Source organism: Antedon bifida, chromosome 7 (genome assembly GCF_963402885.1).
Source record: "Antedon bifida chromosome 7, ecAntBifi1.1, whole genome shotgun sequence".
In the NCBI taxonomy this organism is placed as follows: Eukaryota; Metazoa; Echinodermata; class Crinoidea; order Comatulida; family Antedonidae; genus Antedon; species Antedon bifida.
The window spans coordinates 23070362-23094072 of record NC_136232.1 but is presented as its reverse complement, the minus strand read 5'-3'; the positions used below and the strand labels follow the sequence as shown (position 1 = coordinate 23094072).

Here is a 23711-nt window from a genome sequence, read left to right as displayed (position 1 = left end):
TTTTCTTTCAGATTGTCTCATATCAAACGTTCATCAAAACAAAATGCAAATACGACTATAGTTCACAGAAAGCAGAACTAAGGAGTAGCTATTGTAGATACATGTATTGGTAAAGCACCATCAGTGTCGTATACATTAACAAATAGAGGCCTAGATTTAAGAAACCTGACAATCAGTAGTCCCATTGGTTCCACCGCATATGATTCCGTTTCTCTCTCTTTGTTCTCTACAAAATCGATAAACTATAGGTCTCTTTCTGCAGCCATGGAATCTGAGAAAAGTCCTAGAAAACGAGATAATCTTCCAAAACACAAGAGCTTGGCAAATTTTCGTCGAAACACTGAACACAGCCTTGCAACGCGACGGAAAGCTGATCAACGAAGACAACCGTCGGTAACTGACCTCAGGAGGCGTAAACTCAACAAAGATGGAAGAATAAGACCGGTAAATGAATTAGACCGTAGACGGAAATCACCAGTAGATTCAGAAGGAAATTCACCAGGTTCTGCCGAAGAAGATGAGGACTGTAGGTAAGAAGCTTTGATACCTTTGGTGGTAGAAGGTTGATTTATCTAACCTATCCTCGCGTGTCACACGCGTGTTATATTCGTATGAGACACACGAGAACCAGGTACAATTCAGTGGAACTTTAGACAGCAAAATTGTGTGTGCATGTTGGAAGAAATGTGTACTCATAACTAGTCAGCAGACAAGAAACTGCAGATACTGTGTATGTCACTAGACATGATACCCTACGAAAATTGGGTGATTGTTGAACAAATCTTGGATAGACAAGCATGTTTCCCACGAAGGACGAATTTACTAGCCCAGAGTGTGCGCATGAAGTCAATATTTTCTATTAGTGGAAAACAGGCTTTACTGGAGTAAAGGTGGTATAACCATTGAGGTTCATTATCTGGAAGATAAATCTTCAGTAAAAAAAAACGATCTTTTAATGGGCGCCATGAGTGATTGTTAAATTGTATTCAATTTATGAATATGTTTTTGTTCGTTTTATTAAGGAAATAGTGGTTTCACGCATAACCTGTTTTTTATAAGCCAAAACAACGTTACTATGGTAACGAGAGACGCTTTTGCCTGGAAACCAAACAACACCTCATAATTTACATTACAATACATGCGGTATATCGTTGAATCTGAAATTTCTCCGGTCTTTATTTTTCTAGGGTAATCAATAGTAGTAGTAACCTATTTGATTTGACACAGCCGTAAACTTTAAACAAAGATATCAGTGTCTCATTATCCGTAGTAATAATAACAAATCAGATCACTCGTTTTAGAATCAATCTATTACAATTAGCTAGCGATTAATGTATTCACTATTTCAAGAGTTCACCCAAGGACAACTTGACACTGTGTAGCTTAATAAAATCAATCCTTTTCGAATAATATTCATTTTAATGCATTGTTACTATTAGAAACGGTAATAAATCGACTGGTCCCGAAGGATTTTGCTGTTGCAGCGAACAGGGAGGAATGAATCGGGTCGATTGTACCTGTTGAGTTGGATTGGTTTAGTCGTTCTGAAAACAGTGTTCTAAAATTTGATTGCGTGTCTGAGTGGTTCTCTATTGTGGTATAGTAAAACTATATGGTTTGCAGAATAAATAGTCAACGTTATATTTACTACAGTAGTATTTTAACACGTTTACGAAGATGTTCGTGTATGGTTTATTTTTGATTTGTCTATTTGAATACGGGGCAGCGGTACGTGAGGAATACTGTTTGTTTCCATGTTTGTATACCGTGGCCTAACAAGCTACGACATGTTTCTATGGATAAGTCAAAAACAAACTTCGTTAAAATTGTTTGAGTCGACTTTACATTCTTAAATCAAAGCTTGTGTACGCTGGGATTAACTGTACAACGAACCTACTGGACTTACAGATTACCACCCTCAGGAATTCAGTTTTTGAGAAAATCGTTTTAGTTCACCGTACTATTAATATCTAGGCCTACATAGCTGAAGTATACATCAACTGGATCTTCACTCTATTACATACGTGTGACGACTAACTGTAGTTGATTTTCTATCACGATTTTAATTCAACTTTGGTGAACAATTTAATTAAACCATCTCCGGAGATAGATTGCGGATTTGAGGCACTGCTTCAGTTGAGCCGACATCAATTTATTGTTGCTATTATTCACGTTGTTCAGCTCTAACGAACATTTTGCTCAACAACTTCGTGATATGCTGCGAATAAAATCATTGAATGTTGCAACAATGCAAGTTATCGATTAAAGAAAACGCATTTTCCATTTGGCTTTTAAGGATTATTTGATTGTGATTTCTATATTTGATCTTGAAACATTAGAGAGTTTTATTACAGTATGCTTTGACATTGTTAGATCAACATTACTTAAAGCATCGATTTGATCCGTGAAGAGGAAGTTGAATATAGAAAAGATATGACGTCGGTGCCATATTAGGAAAAGATGACGCGGCCGATTCCCATATTAGGAGGGAGGAGTGTCACATGTTTCCCTATAGGCCTACTCTCTGTTTAATTTTGTTTTGCTTTACTGAAGAGGCGTTTTTTTTTAAATTGTAACATTTTGCTGCTATCATACTACAAGGAACTTTAAGCTTACGGTAAAGGAGCGTTCCGGGTTACTGTACTTCATATATTTTTAATATTTTAAACATGTCGAGATTACGCGAAAGAAGGGGAGCGATAAAATCTCCCGGGATGAGTGGGTATGAACTTAGCTTTAACTACATACAAAACATTCGCGAAGTAGTCTACCCGACTTTACCAATAACCCTGGATGAGATATACGATCGAGCAGCAAAGTACACGGATAAACCAATGGCTAGGCCTTTAATATCCGAAGAAGATGACGATGAGGATGGCGATGTAGGCCCATTATTGATGCGACAATCGAAGCGGGGGAGCGATAGGAGGCAGTCGGTTATACCGGGCCAGGATGACAGACGTGGGTACGGTTTATTACCTGGTCAAGAAAGACGCAGAGGAACAATTGGTTATGCACCCGATCGTCGAACCTCAATGGCAAATACTAATTCAGAAGTTCGGCGGAGTTCGGCTTTCCCGAGTTTATCCGGACACTCAGAAGAGTAAGTAGTGGCACGAACTATAATATTACAATTTACCCTCAGTACTATAATACATGTAGACCTATATAACTAAAATTTTCACAAATGAAAATTAAACAAATAAAACAAACTATTTTTGTCGAATTGAATTGTCTATCCGATAAAAATAGTATTTTTAAAAATCCACCTTTTTTGTCAATTTGAATACCATATAAAACTGTTTTCATCATAGTATTTATGTTATAATATTCATGGTAAATATATTAATATAGTAAAATAGTTTTATATAATATTATGGTATAGGCTAATTTTACATTTAGATTATAAAAAATATATAAAATTTCGTTTTTTCAGTTTCGTTTTTCAAATTTTCAAAAATTTAGTTCGAAAAATAATTCCGGATTGAATGTAATCATCTCCAGCGAATGTCTTATATAGGCCTACACTAATGATTGAATAGTCTGTTACCTTTAATACTAAAGATTTTAGTATTAATAATTTGTAGTTAATTTTAAAATTCGCGCGTAAAACACTGAACCAATACCGTCATGATTCCATTGGCTATTAGTTGACGCCGTGACTCGTCACTTGGTAGGCCTATAAACAATTATGCCGTGGTTTTTTGGTATGGGTTTGATTCCTCCTCATGTCTAAAAATACGATTGAAAATCAAAGTGCGCCCAAATTTAACACATTTTAGGAATATACGTACGAAAAAAATGTACGAAAAAAAATGTCAATTTGTCTACCTCCCTCTGTAGTTCATGAACTTTCAACTCGGTACCTAACGACAGCGTTGTAGCCAAGAACGCTAAAATAATTGTTTGTTTTCTTGGTTAAAAAAACATATTTTTTATACAAATAACAACTTTAAACTCATGGTGTCAATTGAAATATGTCATCAAAGCAAGCTAAAGAGAAAAAATCATCAAATCGCGTGAATTCAGCTTCAAATAATAAGGAGTAAGTTTCCTATGTCTTGATTGATGATGATTGATCTTTCTTTATTTTCAATCACAGCACTGACTTGTCTGGCCAGCCAACCCAGTCTGGCTACTGGACTAAGCCTAAGCCCAGGCCTAGGCTATACTCTGTAGTAGGCCTAGAGAAAAGCTCCTATTTTTATTGTTGCCTAGGTTACATTGCAGTTATAATGTCATGATGGGTATGCAAACACTTTTCAATTTAATTTTATTTGATAATTATGGCCGGTTTATTAATTTTTAAAAATGTATTCACCATTTTATTTTTAATATTATTTTTTAATTAAGACAGCTTTTACTCTCACCATCCATAATTGCCTAGTCCAGGCCAAGATAAACGTTTTTTTTTATTCCGGGGGTGAGGTCGGGGTCGTCAATTACAGTGTGTGTAAATGATACTAAACTTAGACTTACTAGCCTAGGCCTAGCTAGGAGCTTAACTGAAGAAGGCCTTCTTTCATGGTTTTCCCACAATGGTACAAGTGTCAAAACATAGTCTGGTAGCCTCTTGTGAGGTATCAAAATGACCAAAATTGTACTGGGTACTTTAGTTATTCATTAGTAGCCATTCTTTTTGTTTGAAGGCCTAATTGACTGTAAAGTATACAGTACAGTACACCACCATAAAACATAATTATTAATACTGCAGTAAGAATGAGGGAAAAAATGACTACTGTGTTCAGATTTCAAAGAGTAACAATAATATAATTGTATCAAAACTTTCTTTACTAGATTGTTCAAACAATTTGTTATTAAAACGACCTAATTTATAGGTCCTCCATGATTAAACAATCAAATAGGTCATTATTAATATTAATGTTTAACGTTTAGTTGTAGTTTGCAATACAGTAACAGCTTCTAGTCTACTGTATGTGCCAAAGTCTAAATTCCATTTATTCAAGTGTGAATAATTGCTGTCTGTATTATCAGGAACATAATATTTCGCCGGTGTTTCCTCAACCAATTGTTAAACAAATTTTGTAGACATATTGCTCAATCACGCGAAAAATATTTCTGTTTTTGTCGAATACTATGTCTAAAGAATCAACCCAGAGAGTTAGGTTTTTCTTGTTCGATGATACAGCGTTACAATCTATATCAGAACTTAGCGAATCATCAAATCAAACGGGTCAAAGGCCTAGGAGTCCACGACCACGGAGTCCACTAAGTCCAACAAAGAGGTAAGTACTGTACTGTTGTTTTCACAGTACAGATAGCTTAAGTCTGAGTTACGGTATAATTCCATCTACTGAGACCACACCCTAAACACCAGGAGTTGAATCTATTAAAGTTGCTTAGCCAAAAAATCACCTTGTCTTCGCTTAACTTAAGTCAGATTTATTAATGATTTCAAAAAGACTTATGATCAGCAGCACACAGAGACTATCCCTTTAAATTCTTTTTCAAAAGTGTACAGTCCCAAAGTTCTTTGTATGATGTATTTACACAGGACCTATGGCTTAACATCTCATCCGAAGGACAAGGTAATAAGATTAAAACATGGAGCTATACAATTTTATAGCTCCATGATCTTGCCTTAAGGATACAAGCAAGTTCAAGGCGGTTCTCAAACCCATGTCTATCACATATACAAGTCGGACATCCATACCATTATGCCATATCTTTTGAGATATTGTAATCATTGTAACTAACAATTACGTTGTTAGTTAATACTGTATCTTTTAGACCTTTAGAATAACCATGTATTTTGACAATACAAAAGTAATGTGTACTGAACAATAAGGAAATATATTTGATTGTTTTTGTTACTAGTACTTAATATAAAGGAGTGTTTTTATTTTACTTTCATTTCCTGCTTTAGATGCCTAAAGTTCTGTCTACACTGTCAAACTTTATGCGACAACAGAATGTGATGTGCCCATATATGGACATGATAATGTCATATCACTACCGTATTTGGCATATCACTACCTTAGTTGGCCACAACACCCTTTTTGTCGAACTAGTTTGATAGTCTAGACAGAGCTTAAGTACTAGTAATAATTAGAATAACTTTATTTACCATAGTTGGAATATTTTTAATTTGAGGATTGGAAGGTTTTTAGAAAATGTGTTACCTTTTTATTTATATTTTAATAGTAAATTTTGTTTCCTTAAGATTTTGCTTTTACCATCACCAGTGCTTTAAAAAAAATGTACTGTATACAAACCTTTGACAGATTATAGAGGGCAGTTTTTGTTATTGCTTGGTATCTAGGGTCCATGATGAATATTCATGAGTTATATCTAGGTGTGTAGTTATTCCATGGTTCATTGAACATTGACAATTTGTGCACAGTCTATGTATGAACAAAGCTCAACACAGTCTGTTTACTCTTGTTGTTCAATACTATATGTTAATACAATTTTGTTTATAGAACATTTCTAAAAAATGTTTAAAGAAATGTAGTAATTTATTTCCCACAATTTAATTTATTGTGACGTTCTTCAATTTAATAATAAAAGGGATTAATAATTTCAATGTGCTCAAGTCGATCGAGTCATGGACTAATGTGAACCAAATAGATTTCATTGTTTGATATGACAATGCAGTGTCAAAGAAAGAAGTTTGAAGTAGCATTAGAAGACGTTACCTCCATTTGCTTTGTAATGCAGTCAATACACTTGAAGATTTTGAATAATTTATCGGCTGTCTTCCAGTTGTCAAAAAATCGTTACCATTTTTCTAAAATTTTAACAAAACGACAGTAGATTTTGTTTCTTTTTTTTTCTACTCTTCTACTCAAATTTGACTTACATTTTATATACTTTATTTTTTTTTAACTTTTTAAATATTTTTTCTGGTGAAACTAGACCTTTTACCTAGCCTCTGGGCTTATTTAAGTTATCCAGTATAAGTGTATTCTAATTTTTGTTGTTGTAACTCTCATTTTTGTTCATATTATGATGTATCTTATAACAATAAAATGAATTGAAATTGAGTTGTTTTACCCTAGTCTGAATTGGGACTCAAAATCATCTACCTTCTGCTCTATAGTATGTTTGCGAAGTAGTTTTTTTACTTATTTTGACTTTAGTGTACTGTATATGAGAACTTGCTAAACATCTGACCAATTGGCAAAGTTCCCTTCACAGTAGTATGAAAGCCATATACTGTAGTGGTGGTGAAATTAAGTATACATATTGATATGTACATTTGATTTTATGGTATTGAAATAGATTGGAAAAATACCATTGATCCATGTAATATAGGTCAGTTATTCTATATTTGGTATGATTATGTTTGTCATTATCATTAAATCTTTGATTCATGTGATTAAGAACAGTTAAATTGAGATACTGTATCCATCAACAATTGTGTGACCATTAGCCCCTCTGTTGTTACTACGTTTAATGGAGAAAGTGTAAATATCATAGGCTATAAAGCATTACTTTGTGGTACTAAAAACAGATTTTTCTTTTTGATTATTCTAAACAACCTCATTCATCAGGTCGGATGACCTGTACAGCTGTACATCAGTTCCACATGTCTCAATATTCAGCACAGAAAACGTTTCACCGTTTTTTATTTGTGAACTAAAGCTCTTTTTAATACATGTCTATTGTTCTAAAGTGTTGCATCAAATTGATTTTATCTGTTTGTCCTGGATTCCTATTATCATTCATGTTTTATTGATTGCTGCTGCTAGACGTTTATTGAATGGATGGATGAAGCATCTTCTTGTTTTCAAGTGTCTTCGCTACTTAACATAATTGCATGGAACTGACAAGCATATAAAAGATTTTTTATCATAAGAACACATGTACTTCAAACACCATTGAACACTATCTTTGTATGATATCAAGAAATGTGGAGTCTGTATTTTTACTTGGTGGATATTTATTGAATGGACGAAACTGTATAACTGGAATTCATGCTTCAAATGAACTTAGTCCTGAAATATTTTGGAAGCAATTTGAAGTCTGTATTCTTACCTCAACTTGAATGGACTGCTTCTTTAGCCTTCAAGTAGTCATGCCTAGAAGCGACAAGATTTCTGAAACATTTCCGCAGCAATTTAGAGTTTGTATTTTTTCTTACCTTAAAGTGATAGATATTTATTGAATGGATTGTCAGGACAGACTGCTTCTTTTGCTTTCACTCCTAGAAGCGGCGAGTACACATAAACAGGTTTAAATTGGGAACATTGATGCAATGTGAAAAAAAACATAGCAGTCATAATTTAATGGATCTCGATTGCAACAGCAATATTTTTATCGTTATTTCCTAAAGGATTAGAGCTCGGTAACGATTACACTGGGAAAGAAAGTTTAAAATAAGATGTTGCAGATCAATAAATTGAGTGCCACGATGGAACATAATCATTCTGTATACAGACTGTATGATTGTTTCAGATAAGAAGAGCTTATTGTGGATACTTCAATTGCATGTCGATAGAAATCAACATTTTCTAAATATCAGTCATGTCTGTTATTCCCCTGAAAATGTTTTCTAAATGGTACTGCAGATAAACACTTTGTTTGCTCCAATGTTGCAAAAAGATAGCTTTTTTGCTCCACTGTACTGTACAATACTTGTAGTCTGTATGATCTTGAAGAATTTTAGGAGATTTTAAGAACTATAAATAATAAGAAGAAAGAAGAAGAAAATAATGAGAAGATTGTCTCCAAGACCGCCAACAACAGGACGACAAAGCCGTACTGGTTCTGGCAAGACATTGTCATTGAAATCACTGTGGAGGTAGAGTTTCTTCAAAGTCTCCAAGCACTGTACCATTATTGTGTACTGTAGTACTGTAGAGGAAGAAATAGTTTCTTTCGTTTGATTAATTTGCTAGCATTAGTTCTGTCTACACTATCAAACTAGTTTGACAATCAATTGTGATGTGCCCAAATATGATAGTGATATGGCCAAATATGGTAGTGATGTGCCCAAATATGGTAGTGATATGACATCATGTCCATATATGGGCACGTCACATTTTTTGTCACATAAAGTTTGATAGTGTAGACAAGGCTTTAGTTCCAAGAACCACCTTTTCCATAAAATATGTGTAGGGACTGTAATATCATGGAGGGATTAAGCTCTGTCTACACTATCAAACTTAATGTGACAACAAAATGGACACGATTATGTCATATCACTACCATATTTGGGCACATCACACTTTTTTAGTCAAACTAGTTTTATGTAGACAGAGCTTAAGTTTTTTTGTAAAATAATTGCATTTGGATATAAGATTTTTGCAAAACAATTTAATGAAATTTATATCGGATTCAATCAATAATTATTAAAAAGATAATAAACTTTGACCCTGGAAAATATACTTGAAAACATGCACCATAATAGAACAAGGCCGCTGATTTCTAAATGTTTTTAAAAGCATTTCACAAATAATGTTGTTTTAGCTCCTTATCCTGCAATCAGCTCAATTACTACAATAGTAAAGAACCAGTACTGTAACAATGAAGATTAAATTAGCACTAATTGTATTTTTTCTCTTGTATTTGCTTTTCTTGCAAAGCAAGGCCAAATAATAAGATAAATGTTGCTCTTGGTGATGCTCTTGGTGATGTAAATAATGATGAAAAATTGTGTATTTGCACATTTGTTTGTAAGGTGATTTTGATGAGCTCATTCGTGCTCATGGTGCTAGCAGCTGAACTGATCATTATTAGTTTCTTAACGTATCTGTAGTGATTTTAACACATTTTCTGTACTGTATGTAGTTGCATTAAAGTATGCCAATATCATTCAAAGCAAGTGTTCTCAAAGTAAAGTTGTAAGTTGTTTGTAAACTTGTTAATAGTTTGGTTCTGCTCTTACTAGTAGGTGATCATTTTTTGAAAAACTTACTTTGACACCTTTTCTTTGAAACTGACTTTAGTTGCCACTGTCAATGAATGGCAAAATTGTACTAATTCTCTTTCAGTGTATAAGGAGTTCTTCAAGACTACCATCTGCTGTACATTAATTGCAAAAGTCTCTGTTAATGAATTTGAATTTTTTTGACAGAGTACAGTATCTTTTACAGATTTACAACTGCTTAATTACAGCTATTTAAGTTTGATCTTTTGTTTTTCTCACTTCAGAGCTGCGTCAATCGCTGCTAGCCTTGTGGGAGCTCAGGAAGGGAAGAAGCAGAGGATTGTATTATGGCCTGAATTTAATGATGCTGACATTAACACAGAAAAATGGGTAAGCGAAACACATTTATCTAACCACATGTATAAATATGGTAAAATAGTTATGGAAACAGCAGTGTATTGTTCCAGTGCTATGAGGTAGCCACTATATAAGTTTTTTTTTGGCCAGAAGGTCAAAAAGATCTTCTTTTTTTTTCATTATTTAATTTAATTTTTAATGTAGGATGCTGCCCACAAGACAAATCAAAAAGATCAGAAGGGGAAGTCTCCAAGTTTGGTAAGCAAGTTTAAAAAAAATTAAATAAAGTAATATTTTTAGGTGATCATTTAGAATAAAATGATCACCTATTGTTATTGTATAAAATCTTTATTATTATTAGGTGATCATTTAGAATAAAATGATCACCTATTGTTATTGTATCAAATCTTTATTCTTCTTCTTATTCTTATTATTTATTTCTCTCTGTACAAATTTGTGTAACAATTATCTCAAAAAGTTAAATGTCAATGATCACAAATTTTTCACAATGTCTTTTAAATACTTTAACTTAACCATAATAAGCTTTTCAGTGTGATCACTCAACCGTGACGTCATTAATACGCGATTTTGTGAAATCACATTATCAATCATATCTCCATAATTCATTATCACATATTAATGAAATTCACTACACGTAAACTTCAGGTCAAGGGTAAAAATATTAGCAAATAAAAACTCGCGCGTTTCAAGGTCATGCGCGTGGAATCGCGCGTTAAAATTTTAAAAAGCTCAAAATTAAGTTTTGATCAATTTAGAGCATGAAATAGGCCATTTGCGTGTTTTAAAAAATTACTGCGCAAAAACATGTTTTTGCGCACGGGATTTTTAAAAAGCGTAAAAAATAAAATTTGATGTACACATCACATTCTACTCATAATCCATTAGTACATTCTCCGACTTTGAGTCCATTCAGACTTAAAATAACGCTATACGAGCACGTTAAAAATGACAAAATGCGCACATTAATTGTACAAAAGTGCTAAAAATGGTAAAAAGTAGGGCCTTTTTAAAATGAATATAACTCTTCAGAATGGAAGATGACCCCCAATTTTTTTAACTTAATATGGAAGCAAATGAGTTGTAGATATAAATGTATATACACATTAGACGTACAAAATGATATGACGTCATCAAAAGGCCACTTGAATTTAAAAATTAGTAATTTTTATCTTTTTGTGTGGGTTATCACATTCAATAGAGCGCATCTCCGTTATTTGAACCAAATTTTTGCACAAATTTTAGTATGTGCTTGCTCAATTAATTATCTTTCTCATGAGTTGTCAACATTTTTATTTTGATGACGTCATCACGCGTAAAAACTTAAAAAACCAAGGTCGTGTATTTTCAGCTACACCATACATTTGAATATCTTACAGCTCTTCAGAATTAAAGGTGACCTTGAAGATTATAATTTATTATAAAAGCTGATGAAATGTAGATATGAATTCATATAAAAATTAGGCCTATCGGATGTTGTGACATTATGAAATGGTCAGTTGAAGTTAAAAAGTAGTTTTTTTCTCTCTTTCGTCAAATGTATACAAATTTCAAAGAGCGCGCATTGCGCTTCTACGTGTCAAATTCTCTTCCAATCCGTATATTTATTTGCTAAATTCATTATCTTTCGAAATTGTCATCTTCGAGTTTATTATGATAATTCCATCATACCAACAAATTAGAACATGATGTGGGTCCCGTAATTTCACCTATGCTACACTGTATATAGATATACAGTATATACTGTATTGTATATAACACATAATAGGTACAACTCAGCACTATAAGTGTATATGCATCATGTCATAGGATGGCGTACATTTACGATCGCATGTTAACGTACATGCATGTTTAAAAAATGTTAATTTCATTAAAATGATGAAAATGATCACCTATAATTCGTCAAAGTGACGAATTAAATTCTAGTGTGAAATTGTTTTTATATATAAAAAAAATTTTTCTTCACAATTTCTTTCTGTACAGATTTTGTTTAACAAATATCTCAAAAAGTTGAATAGCAATGATAACAAAAATTTCACAATGTCTTTGAAATACTCTAACTTAGTTCTAATAAGCTTTTGAGCGTGATCACTCATCCGTGACGTCATTTATACGCCATTTTGTGAAATCGCATTATCAATCATATCTCCATAATTCATTATCACATATTAATGAAATTCACTACACGTAAACTTTAGGCCAAGGGTAAAAATATTAGCAAATAAAAACGCACGCGCTCGTAGGATCATGCGCGTGAAATCGCGCGTTAAAAATTAAAAAAGCTCAAAATTACGTTTTGATCAATTTAGAGCATGAATTAGGCCATTTGCGTGTTTTAAAAAATTACTGCGCAAAAACACGTTTTTGCGCGTGCGTACATAGAAAGCGTAACAAATACAATTTTTTTGTACAAACTGCATTCTACTCATCTTCCTTGGTACATCCACCAAATTTGAGTCCATTTCGACTTAAAATAGTGCTATACGAGCACGTTAAAAATGACAAAATGCGCACATTAATTGTACAAAAGTGCTAAAAATGGTAAAAAATAAGGAATTTTTAAAATGAAAATAATTCTTCAGAATGCACGGTGACCCCCAATTTTGTTAACTTATTATGGAAGCCAATGAGTTGTAGATATAAATGTATATACACATTAGACGTACAAAATGGTATGACGTCATCATTTGGCCACATGAATTTTTAAATAGGAGATTTTCCCCTTTTGTCATAGACCACCATATTCAACAGAGCGCAACTCGCTTATCTGTGATCGATTTTCCTTTAATTTTTAATATATTCTACCTCAACCAATTATGTTACTCATGAGTTGCCAATATTTTCATTTTGATGACGTCATCATGTCTTAAAATTTGATTAACTGTGGTTACATAATTTCACCTACAACGTATATTTGGATACCTTACAGCTCTTCTGAATTAAAGTTGACCTTGATGTTTATAACTTATTATGAGAGCTGGTTAAATGTAGATATGAATTAATATAAAAATTAGGCCTATCGGATCTTGTGACGTTATCATATGGCCAGTTTAAATTAAAAAGCAATTTTTTCATCTCTTTCGTCAAAGTTATACAAATTTTAAAGAGCGCGCACCACGCTTCTACGTGCCAAATTTTCTTCCAATTGTTATATTTCATTGCTCAATTCTTTATCTTTCGATATTGTTATCCACAAGTTTATTTTGATAATGTCATCAGTGCCAAAAAATTAGAACATGATGTGTGTCCGTAGTTTCACTAATGCTACACTGTATATAGATATACAGTATATACTGTACATAATGTATATATATGACATATAATAGGCACAACTCAGTACTATAGCGTATAATAGGATGGCATACATCAACATTTTCCGATTGTATGTTAACATACGTGAATGTTTAAAAAATATTAATGTCAATAAAATGATAAAAATGATCACCTATAATTCGTCAAAGTGACGAATTAAATTCTAGTTTTTTTTCTTTTTTTTTTTCTTTTTATTGTTTCTGTACACTATTTTGTGTAACAATTATCTCAAAAAGTTTAATGTCAATGATTACAAAAATTTCAGAATATCTTTCAAATAATATAACTTAATCCTAATAAGCTTTCCAGCGTGATCACTCATCCGTGACGACATTTATACGCCATTTTGCGAAATCACATCATCAATCATATCTCCATAATTCATTATCACATATTAATGAAATTCACTACACGTAAACTTCAGATCAAGGGTAAAAATATTAGCAAATAAAAACGCACGCGCACGTAGGTTCATGTGGTGATATCGCGCGTTAAAAATTTAAAACGCTCAAAATTAAGTTTTGATCAATTTAGAGCATGAATTAGGCCATTTGCGTGTTTCAAAAAATTACTGCGCAAAAATGCGTTTTTGCGCGCGCGATACTTAAAAAGCGTAAAAAATATGAATTTTTTTTACAAATCTCATTCTACTCACCATCCTTAGTACATTCACCAAATTTGAGTCAGTTCCGACTTAAAATAACGCTATACGAGCACGTTAAAAATGACAAAATGCGCACATTAATTTTACAAAAGTTCTGAAAATGGTGAAAAATAGGTCTTTTTTAAAATGAAAATAATTCTTCAGAATGCAAGATGACCCCCGATTTTTTTAACTTATTCTGGAAGCCATTGAGTTGTAGATATGAATTCATGTACACATTTTACGTACAAAATGTTTTGACGTCATCAAATGGCCACTTGAATTTAAAAATTAGGATTTGTTATCTTTTTGTGTAGATTATCACATTCAACAGAGCGCATCTTGGTTATGTGTGCTCGAATTTCGCACAACTTTCAGTATGTGCTTGCTTAATTAATTATCTTTATCATGAGTTGATACTATCTTCATTTTAATGACGTCATCACGCGTAAAAACTTGAATAACGTAGGCCGTGTAATTTCACCTTCGCAGTAAATTTGAATATCTTACAGCTCTTCAGAATTGAAGGTTACCTTGATGATTATAATTTATTATGAAAGCTGATGAAATGTAGATATTAATTCATATAAAAATTAAGCCTATCGGATGTTGTGACGTTAACATATGGCCAGTTGAAGTGAAAAAGTAGTTTTTTCATATTTTTCGTCAAAGTTATACACAATTCAAAGAGCGCGCACAGCGCTTCTACGTGCCAAATTTTTTTCCAAATCTTATATTTTTTTGCTCAATTAATTATCTTTCGAAATTGTCATCTTAAAGTTTAGTTTGATAACGTCATCATGCCAAAAAATTAGAACATGTGTGTCCCGTAATTTCACCTATGCTACACTGTATATAGATATACAGTATATACTGTACATATTGTATATGGCATATAGGCACAACTCAGCACTATAAGCATATAATAGGATGGCATACATCAACATTTTCCAATCGTATGTTAACGTACGTGCATGTTTAAAAAAAATTAATTTCAGTAAAATGATAAAAATGATCACCTATAATTCGTCAAAGTGACGAATTAAATTCTAGTTTAAATTACAGTTGTATTATTGAAATTAAATTGAAGTGAGCCCTCAATAGTTATTTACAACTTTTTATACTATTCATGAATAAAATAATGAGATAGAACTGTCAAAGTTTAGAGAAGAAATAGTATGACTAGAATTATACGTCACATTTAATTGTCTGTCTGTCCTTTAGCATTTCTTTGATGATCCAGATGGACGTATTGATATGCCTCCATCGTTACGAAGTAAGGTAGAATGTTGGAAGCGCCCTCATGAGTTTATAACTGACAAAGCCATTGTGGTATATGATGCAGACAACAACAATGATTTTGATTTGATGTCTAAAAACGAACACATTCATGATTGTGAAGTGAGTATAACAGTCGGAATTGTGGTTTGGTGGTGAAGGTGAGCATCACTGATGCTGAATCTTCGAATCAATTAAGTATCTCAACTCCCACCAATATCTTATAGGGTAGCACAGTGTATGTCAACAGCTAAGCCTGGGGCCGGATTTATCAAACTTGCTTAGCAAAAAAATCGTCTTAACTCTGCCTTAAATCCTTGATTTTGCATAAGTCAGATTTATTAATATATGTAAGCAAAAATATTTGCTTAATTTTGTCTTAAATCTAAGATGAACAACACCCTGCCTTAAGATGAAAAATTTTGTCTTATCTCATTTCTGCAACAGATACATTCTTTTTTGACAACGCGAGCGCGCTAGGCCGGAACATTGAACATTCGTAAAGGCTACGCTAGTGCGTCTTCCGCTGTACTACGGATGCTAAAATAATTATATCGATCTTCATAAAGATGGCCTAGAAATTGGACGAGCAAAACTAATACATTTGACTAACTTATAGAAAACTGTATCAGCTGCCAAGGGTCGCTGTCATTAATAAAATTAAATAAATGTTGATTTAAATCAAGATTAGAGCAAATGATTTTCGTATGTATTTCCGTCTGTTCTGCTCTTTCTCTATTTCAAGTGATAAAAACAATAGTAGCCAGACTGCGCCCTCTCTTGTTGGGAGTGAAAATATGGAGATAGAATGTTATAGCGGCGTCATCGCTAAGAGAAAAAAGCTAATGCGCATGCGTAAGCAAGGATTTGCTGTCCTCCAGAGTTTAATTTTGCGCATGTGCAAAGATAAATTTACCTAAGACAATTTTTCTGCTAAGACGGTTTGATAAATAAGATTAAGTTATTTGCTTAAGCACTTCTTAAATATTTCAGCTTAAGCAAATATTGATAAATGTCAACCCTGGCACTTGTATTGCACATATATATGGCACAATAGAAAATTGATATTAATAGATATTTGGGGTTTTTTTGAGTGAAAAATTTAATTGAACTAGAAATACCTGGAAAGTGAATCATAAATGTATAATGTATGCATAGTTTAAATAGTTTAGTTGATTAATTTCTTCAAGCACGTTCCGTGGCGCAGCGCATGAAGTGTTGTCTTGTGATGAAGTGACAATTTCATTGCGAGTAGACCCAGTAGATGACTTTTGTTTATTTATCTCCAAACGCGAGTGTTGCCACACGAAAATTACACAGTAAATATCATCGTACTCGAGAATTTGCTGGATTTTATATGTTTAAAGACAGAGACACGATAATTACGCGAAAATTACTCAGTCAATATCATCGTACTCGAGGATATATACGATTTACGATCCTCGCAGTGGTAGTCATGTGATGCAGTTTCAACCAATCACGTTCACGTATTTACATAGGCTATGTAATATAAGATAATATAAGATAATACTATTAAAAGGCCTATAGGTTATTTAGTTGTTTTTTTTAATGTAAATATCTGTAACAATGCATCACAATATTGATTTAAGCGATTAAGATTCTTTAAATAGGTAATAACATTATTTTAAACTTAAACACATTAACTGATAATAGTTGGAACGCCAGGAAGGGTACTTAAATATACATAATTTCTAATTATAATTATTAATTTCATCATTAAAGTCTAACATTGTTGTTTTGTTGATTAATTAGTGATAACATATTGTTAGTTATTTTAAGATTCTCTATTGGTAATAATAGTATAAACCTTTGAACCCTTGTTGCTAACAGTGTAGTATAGATATGTTTATAAACATTAACAAATTAAATATTTATATATGTAGGTATATATTAAATTGAATTAGTAAATCTTAATTTAAACATGGTTTACAGTTAACACAGCAAAAAATAGTTTTGCTGTTTGTATTTTTAATTTTAAAAAGTACATAACTCGGTTACAGGTAACACAACTTATGCTGTCTTGTAGCAATGACGATGACATTGTCGTTTCCCTCAATCACAAGTTTTTGGTCCTGCTTTTTGATAATCATCGTGTAGCAGTCCATTTTGCTCACCACTGTTGTTGTTTCATTGCCCTCACTTATAACCAAAATAGCGCCATTTATCTGTACCACTTTCTGGTCAGTTTCTGTCTTGATGAATTTAGTACTAGTTGTGTTGTTGAGCTCATTGTTTGTCTGCCTGTATTTTATAGTAACTGTTTTTGTTTCTTCATTTGCAATAACGATAGAGTTACTGTTCCCTTTGATGATAATTTGCTCATTTTTGGTTTGCATTTCAAAGCTAGACATCTTTTTATTGTTTTCTACCAACTTTAACTCTTATCTTTATATACTTCTAAGTAATTCATAGAAGTTTGCAACATTTTTATTCAGAGGAAGTCATTATATAGCAAATGGGTGTAAATCCCTAATTTATAAATAATTTATGTTACGTTAATTATTTGTAATGATGATGAAAAATATTAGTTATTGAATGTTAAGTATATGTCAATACTGAGTTCTCATTGTTCTCTTGTTAAACCAATCACAATATGTGTACAGTACAGTAGTAACTTTGTATCATTTATGATTTGTTTTGGAAAACACCTATTGTATAAGTTTTGATGCATTTAAAAATTTGATCTGATCCTATTATGACTCATTTAGCCCAACAGTCTGAATTTATTTTGTTTAAATACAGTAGTTAATTAATTCTTTTAACATTTTTTTTTACCTTTTTATATTATTTAAATGTGAACAAAACTTTCATATTACAGTTCAATATAAAAAGACATTTCTTTATTTTTTTGCATCTTTCTTTTTTTTCTTAATTTTGAACCAGCAATTGAGGTCTTTCTTTAATTTGATGATTGTGATTTTTTTTTTCAAAATTGCATTTCACAGGGAATAATTGTTCCAGTGTAGCATAGCAAAAAGCTATTGTCTATCAAAAATACAATACAAAACTATGTTTTTAAACTCAAATTCAGTTTGATTAGCAAGCTAAACAAAATTTTAAAATAATTTTTTCCTGCTGAAGTTGGTTATTAATAAAAAAAAACATTGGCAAAGATTTAAGTTGGTCTATCACAAAATTAAGATTTGTTTAAAGGTATTAATTATTTTAATCAAGATTATTAAATTAAGAAAGTTTAAGTTATTTTATTAATAATTAATTTATTAATATGTTATTTCTATAATTTTTTTCTCAGGTTATACGGTGGGTAATCAGCCAAATTAATTGCTTATGGAAATCAACAACTACAAAGTCCATTGATGGAGAAACATCTAATATCAGCGTTTCTGGCGGGGAGATGCATACCTGGCGACCGTGGGATCATATATTTTCACTGTGTAAAGTTGGGAAAGGAGCACATTTGCCTTTGCACAACCCTCATGGCAAATACGTTGTCCGATTGTATTGGATGGTGAGTTTTTAAATAGAGTAAACATATAATGAAATTTTAAATAGAGCGAATTTTTTGTTGGAATTTATTCATTTTGTGTGGCTAAACTAGTTTGCTATGAGGATTGGCATCAGGATCAATTATACAGATATTACAGTAATTTCACCGTTTCCTTTGTATAATTAAAAAAAATATATTTTTACGTGTCACAATTTTATTTAAATAAAATATTGATATAAATTTATTCTATTTTAAGGGTTGTTGGCGGAAGGTGACTGTAGATGACACAATACCATTTGACAATGCTGGTAGAATGCTTCTGCCCGCTAGCACACTCCAACATGAAATATGGCCGATGATTCTTAGCAAGGCTATCATCAAAGTTATTTCTCTTGAGTAAGTACATAAAGTTTAATTTTGCAGAATGTTCGGGAACTATAATTTTGTCAAATTTTTTTGATAAAAAAGATGTAGCCAAATGCTAAAAGTATATAAAGTAAATATATAAAAGTGGGGGCAACAAAATGAAATTTTACAATAGTTGTATCATAAAATGTGCTTAAATTTGGTACACAATGATCCAGAAAAAAGCAAAACAAAGGTACAAAAACTGGAAACTTGCAATGGATAGGAAGAAAAGTAAATACACTCTCTGCACATAAACCAATTCTTTTTAAATAACTAATAATTATATGAGTCACATTTTTGATTGACAGATACCATAAATAATAATAAAGCCAAAGACTCTGAAAAACTTCAAAGAAATGGAAGCAGAATTTAGAATCTGGGAAATCCAGTTGTAATGTTTCAGAAACATATGGTCTGTGCTACTGCAGCATCAGTTCAGTTTGATGTTGTTGAAATTGTTCAACACTATGACTCATTGTGAGCTATAAAATAATTGTCTTTTATATAAACTGCATATTATACTGAGTACATCTGCAAATCTATGTTTCAAGTTTGGACAAGTCTTATTGAACACGAATTCAAAGTTACCAGTTAAGTAAACTGTAATTCCATTATTCTCCTTTTTGTGAGTCAAACCTCCATACTGGGGGATTGCCCAGAGCCTGAAATTAGATTGAATTACAATTAGTGATGGAAAAGTACTGATGTTGTATGATGAAATAATAAAAGCCTTTTGTTTGATTGATTTTCAAGAATTTTCTCTTGAATAAACAATATTTTATTTTTAAAACTGTTAAAAAAACTTTTAATAAGTAATTTTAGCCTCAGCAACACTAAATATTATATTAAATCGCAACAATTATGATTTATCTCAATCATGCATTCTTTGCTCATAATCATTCCTTAAAATAGACACTTTTACAATACATACAATGCTTTATTAATTTGTACACAGCATGAAGACATAATAGGTTTTAAAAAATGCAGACAAATTTTGAACAAACCTAAGATTGGCTTTTCTCTTTCTGTTCATTATATACAGTAAGCTTTCAGTTAGTAGAAATTAATATTTTTAGAAAAGGTTTTTATGAGTGGAATTTTTTTTCTGCAAAAGGCCTCTACCTCAATTTTTTTTATAGTTTATTAAAATTATTAAAAAAGCATGGCCAACATCATTTTAATTAGTAAAATATTAAAAAATGGTACAGAATGTGGATCCTGGTTCGGATTGTTTCCAAAATTGAATGGCGTTGTCCGTGTGACCACATATCTGCCTGGTTTCTGGTAAAGATCCGTCTTTGACGTTACCTTGCTAACAGACAGACAGACACAAAATATAACTTCCTAGGTGGGGTGATAATAATAACATTATAATATAAATGTAATCATACATGTGACTATGAAGCATGTTTGGATTTTACAGTCAATTTAAAGCCTTGTTTGGCATTTCTGGAAAATCCTGTTATTTCAGAAACTGATTGCCTGTGCTACTGACGTACTGTAGCATCAGTTCAATTTGTTATTTCTATGCCACATCAGAAACGCTCAGTCCATTAACTCATTGAAAGTCATCAAATATTTTTTCTTTTATATTGTAGTAGAACACAGAACACACAAACTATGATTTCTTCAAGTTTGGAAAAGTCTGAATTATTAAATTGGAACAGATTTTCTATTGCCTTTTTCTGAGTCAAACACATTCATTTATGACTGGGGGAATTGCCCAGAGCCTAAAATTAGATTGAATTGAAATTTAGTGATGGGAAAGTACTGATTGTTAATGTTATATGATGAATTATAATAAAAGCATTTTGATTATCAAGAATTTTCTTTTGATGATTAAACAATATTTTATTTACATTTTTGAAGATTTTTAGTAATTTTAGCCTTACTTTATTATATTTACCTCATTCATGCATTCTTTGATAACAATAATTCCTTAAAATAGACACATTTACAATATATTTGCATTATTAATTTTTACAAACATGAATGGGTTTTAAAAGTTCACAAAATTTTGAACAAACCTAAGATTGGCTTTTCTCTTTTTGTTCATTATTATAATCTTTCAAACATAGTTTTAGAAAAGGTTTTTATGAGCTAGTTAGGTTTAAACCATATGTGATGACACATACTGTGATGGAATTGTTTTGATTATTCTCTTGCCTTCATATTACAGTAGTTGACAGAAAAGTTAACAGAAAAAAAGTTGTGATCCAATGACTCTTTCAGTTACTTTGTTTTTCATCAACTTCCACTACAGTACATGTGTATATATCTATTGCTACAGTATTTTCTTGTGTTATCTGTGTTTATGTCTGATGCTTGTATACATGATAAATATAACATGTTATGTTGTTTAAAGATGTATTGTCCCCCTGAAAAATATTTTTTTTATTTTTTTTTTTTAATATGCCATTTTAATGTCACATAATAGTTATTTACTTCGACCAAAAATTGGATCGAAAAAAAAATTATTTACCTGAAAAAATTGGAATTTAAAGCAAAAAATGGTCAAATTGGCTGCCAGCCAATGGATTTTTGGTTGAATTTAACCATTTATTATGTTATTTTATAAGTGAAAACATTATTTTTTTTCGTTTTTTTTTCTTCGGAAGTGATTGAACTTTATTAAAACTACAAAATAACCTATTCAAAGTCTGATTTAATTAATCTTCATTTTTCATGTTTTTGGGGGACAATACATCTTTAAATAAATTGCCTTTTAATTGTTAAATTAGGCCTATACTTGAAGTTTTGTTGTTTTATCTTCTAGTTACAATGGAGGTAGCAGTAACTCTGAGCTTGGGGATATGACAGTTATCCAACTTTTTACTGCGTGGTTACCTGAAACTATACCATTACAGTGAGTATTACAGGATATTATCTTGCTTATATTTTATTATATAAGGATTTTATTATACAGTATACCATGAGAATAGATAGAAGAATAGAAATATATATTAGAAATAGAAATTTCTTTTATCAAACCAATATTAAAAAAGACTACTTAAATGGTGTACCTTAAGAATGTTGTTGTTCATGAAAATTTAAAAAAAATGACATTTCTAACAAGATTGTAGATGTTCATCATCATTATTTTTGTGTAAAAGGCAACAAAACTGTTAAAGATGTATTGTCCTCCCAAAACATGAAAAATGAAGATTAATTAAATCAGACTTTGAATAGGTTATTTTGTAGTTTTAATAAAGTAAATTTCTTCCATAGAAAAAAAAGAAAACAAAATGTTTTCACTTATAAAATGACAAAATAAATGGTTAAATTCAAGAAAACCCCCATTGGCAGCCAAGTTGACTATTTTTTGCTTTAAATTACAGTTTTTTAAGGTACAGTAGGTAATTTCAACCATCACAATTTCTATTTTAATAATATTGGTTTGATAAAATGAAAATTTATCTCATTTTGTTTTATACTACAAATCAGATGAACATTTACAACTACTGTATGTAATGTTGAAGCTGTAAAGAAAATAAATAACTTAGAAGGAAATGTAGCTGCTGAAGAAATAACCTCCTAAAAATTCTCTATGATTACATATCTGCCACTCACTGGTCAATTCAAATATTGTCATGCTTTTTACATTTGTATTATCAGACATTATTCAGTGGATCTTCTAGCAATTTTACATTATTAAATTTGACTTAATTTTTTAAGCACATTTTATTTTTGTTATTGTTATTGCATAGTGCAAAAATAGTAAACATAACCTTTGAACTTGGCCAGACTATTATCTGTCTATAACAATAAAAACAATAATAGAAAAGTAATAATAGAAATTTCCACTCTTTATTTAGAATTAGGTCATGATTGAAGGTTTGTTCACAATAGCTTTGTTTATTTTAGACTATTGTGGGGGTAAAACCACCCTTTATTCATTCTTTTTCAAAATAATACAAATTGTTATTTTTTTTAAAGGAAAATCTAGTTCAGACATACAGTATGAAATTAAATGTCATTTATATTCATTTGTATACTGACCAAAAATATGTAAGTTTACTGTACAGTAGTATTCACCAACACTGAAATTAAAAAAATATTAGTGTACCATAGGTCCAAAACTCTTATATTTATACTGTATAACAATAACATGAGTTTCATTTCCATAGATCAGAATAGTTGTTATTTCTATTAAAACAACTGTGGATCAAACTTTTTTAAAGCTTTTTTGTCTTTCAAACTAGAGACATTTTTTATTTTATCCTACAGTTGTTATGAACATCATTAGGATTTAAAATTTGTATCTTTATAATAAGTTTTTCTCTTAATTGTTTTAAGTGTTCTTTATCACTAGGCATATGTTTACTAAGTATATTAGTCAGAAAAATGAAAGTAAGGCTAGGAAGGCAGAAGAAAAGTCTGAGTCTCAATTT

At 31.4% G+C, this 23711-nt stretch overlaps 1 protein-coding gene across 4 annotated transcripts in view; it reads left to right on the top strand.

Annotated features, from left to right (window-relative positions):
* The first annotated feature begins 249 nt into the window (after positions 1 to 249).
* LOC144848731 (androglobin-like) overlaps positions 250 to 23711 on the top strand; it is a 47777-nt gene continuing 24315 nt past the window's right edge. For 3 of the 4 annotated variants that reach the window (XM_078705594.1, XM_078705593.1, XM_078705595.1), the window contains exons 1-7: positions 2655 to 3103; positions 10120 to 10225; positions 10397 to 10450; positions 15390 to 15566; positions 18718 to 18933; positions 19169 to 19308; positions 22097 to 22186. In XM_078705594.1, coding sequence (XP_078561720.1) covers positions 2670 to 3103; positions 10120 to 10225; positions 10397 to 10450; positions 15390 to 15566; positions 18718 to 18933; positions 19169 to 19308; positions 22097 to 22186 — 1217 coding nt within the window. In that variant the 5' untranslated portion in view covers positions 2655 to 2669. Of the gene's footprint in view, positions 531 to 2654; positions 3104 to 10119; positions 10226 to 10396; positions 10451 to 15389; positions 15567 to 18717; positions 18934 to 19168; positions 19309 to 22096; positions 22187 to 23711 lie in introns of those variants that run through there. The other variant, XM_078705596.1, reaches the window with a different exon arrangement.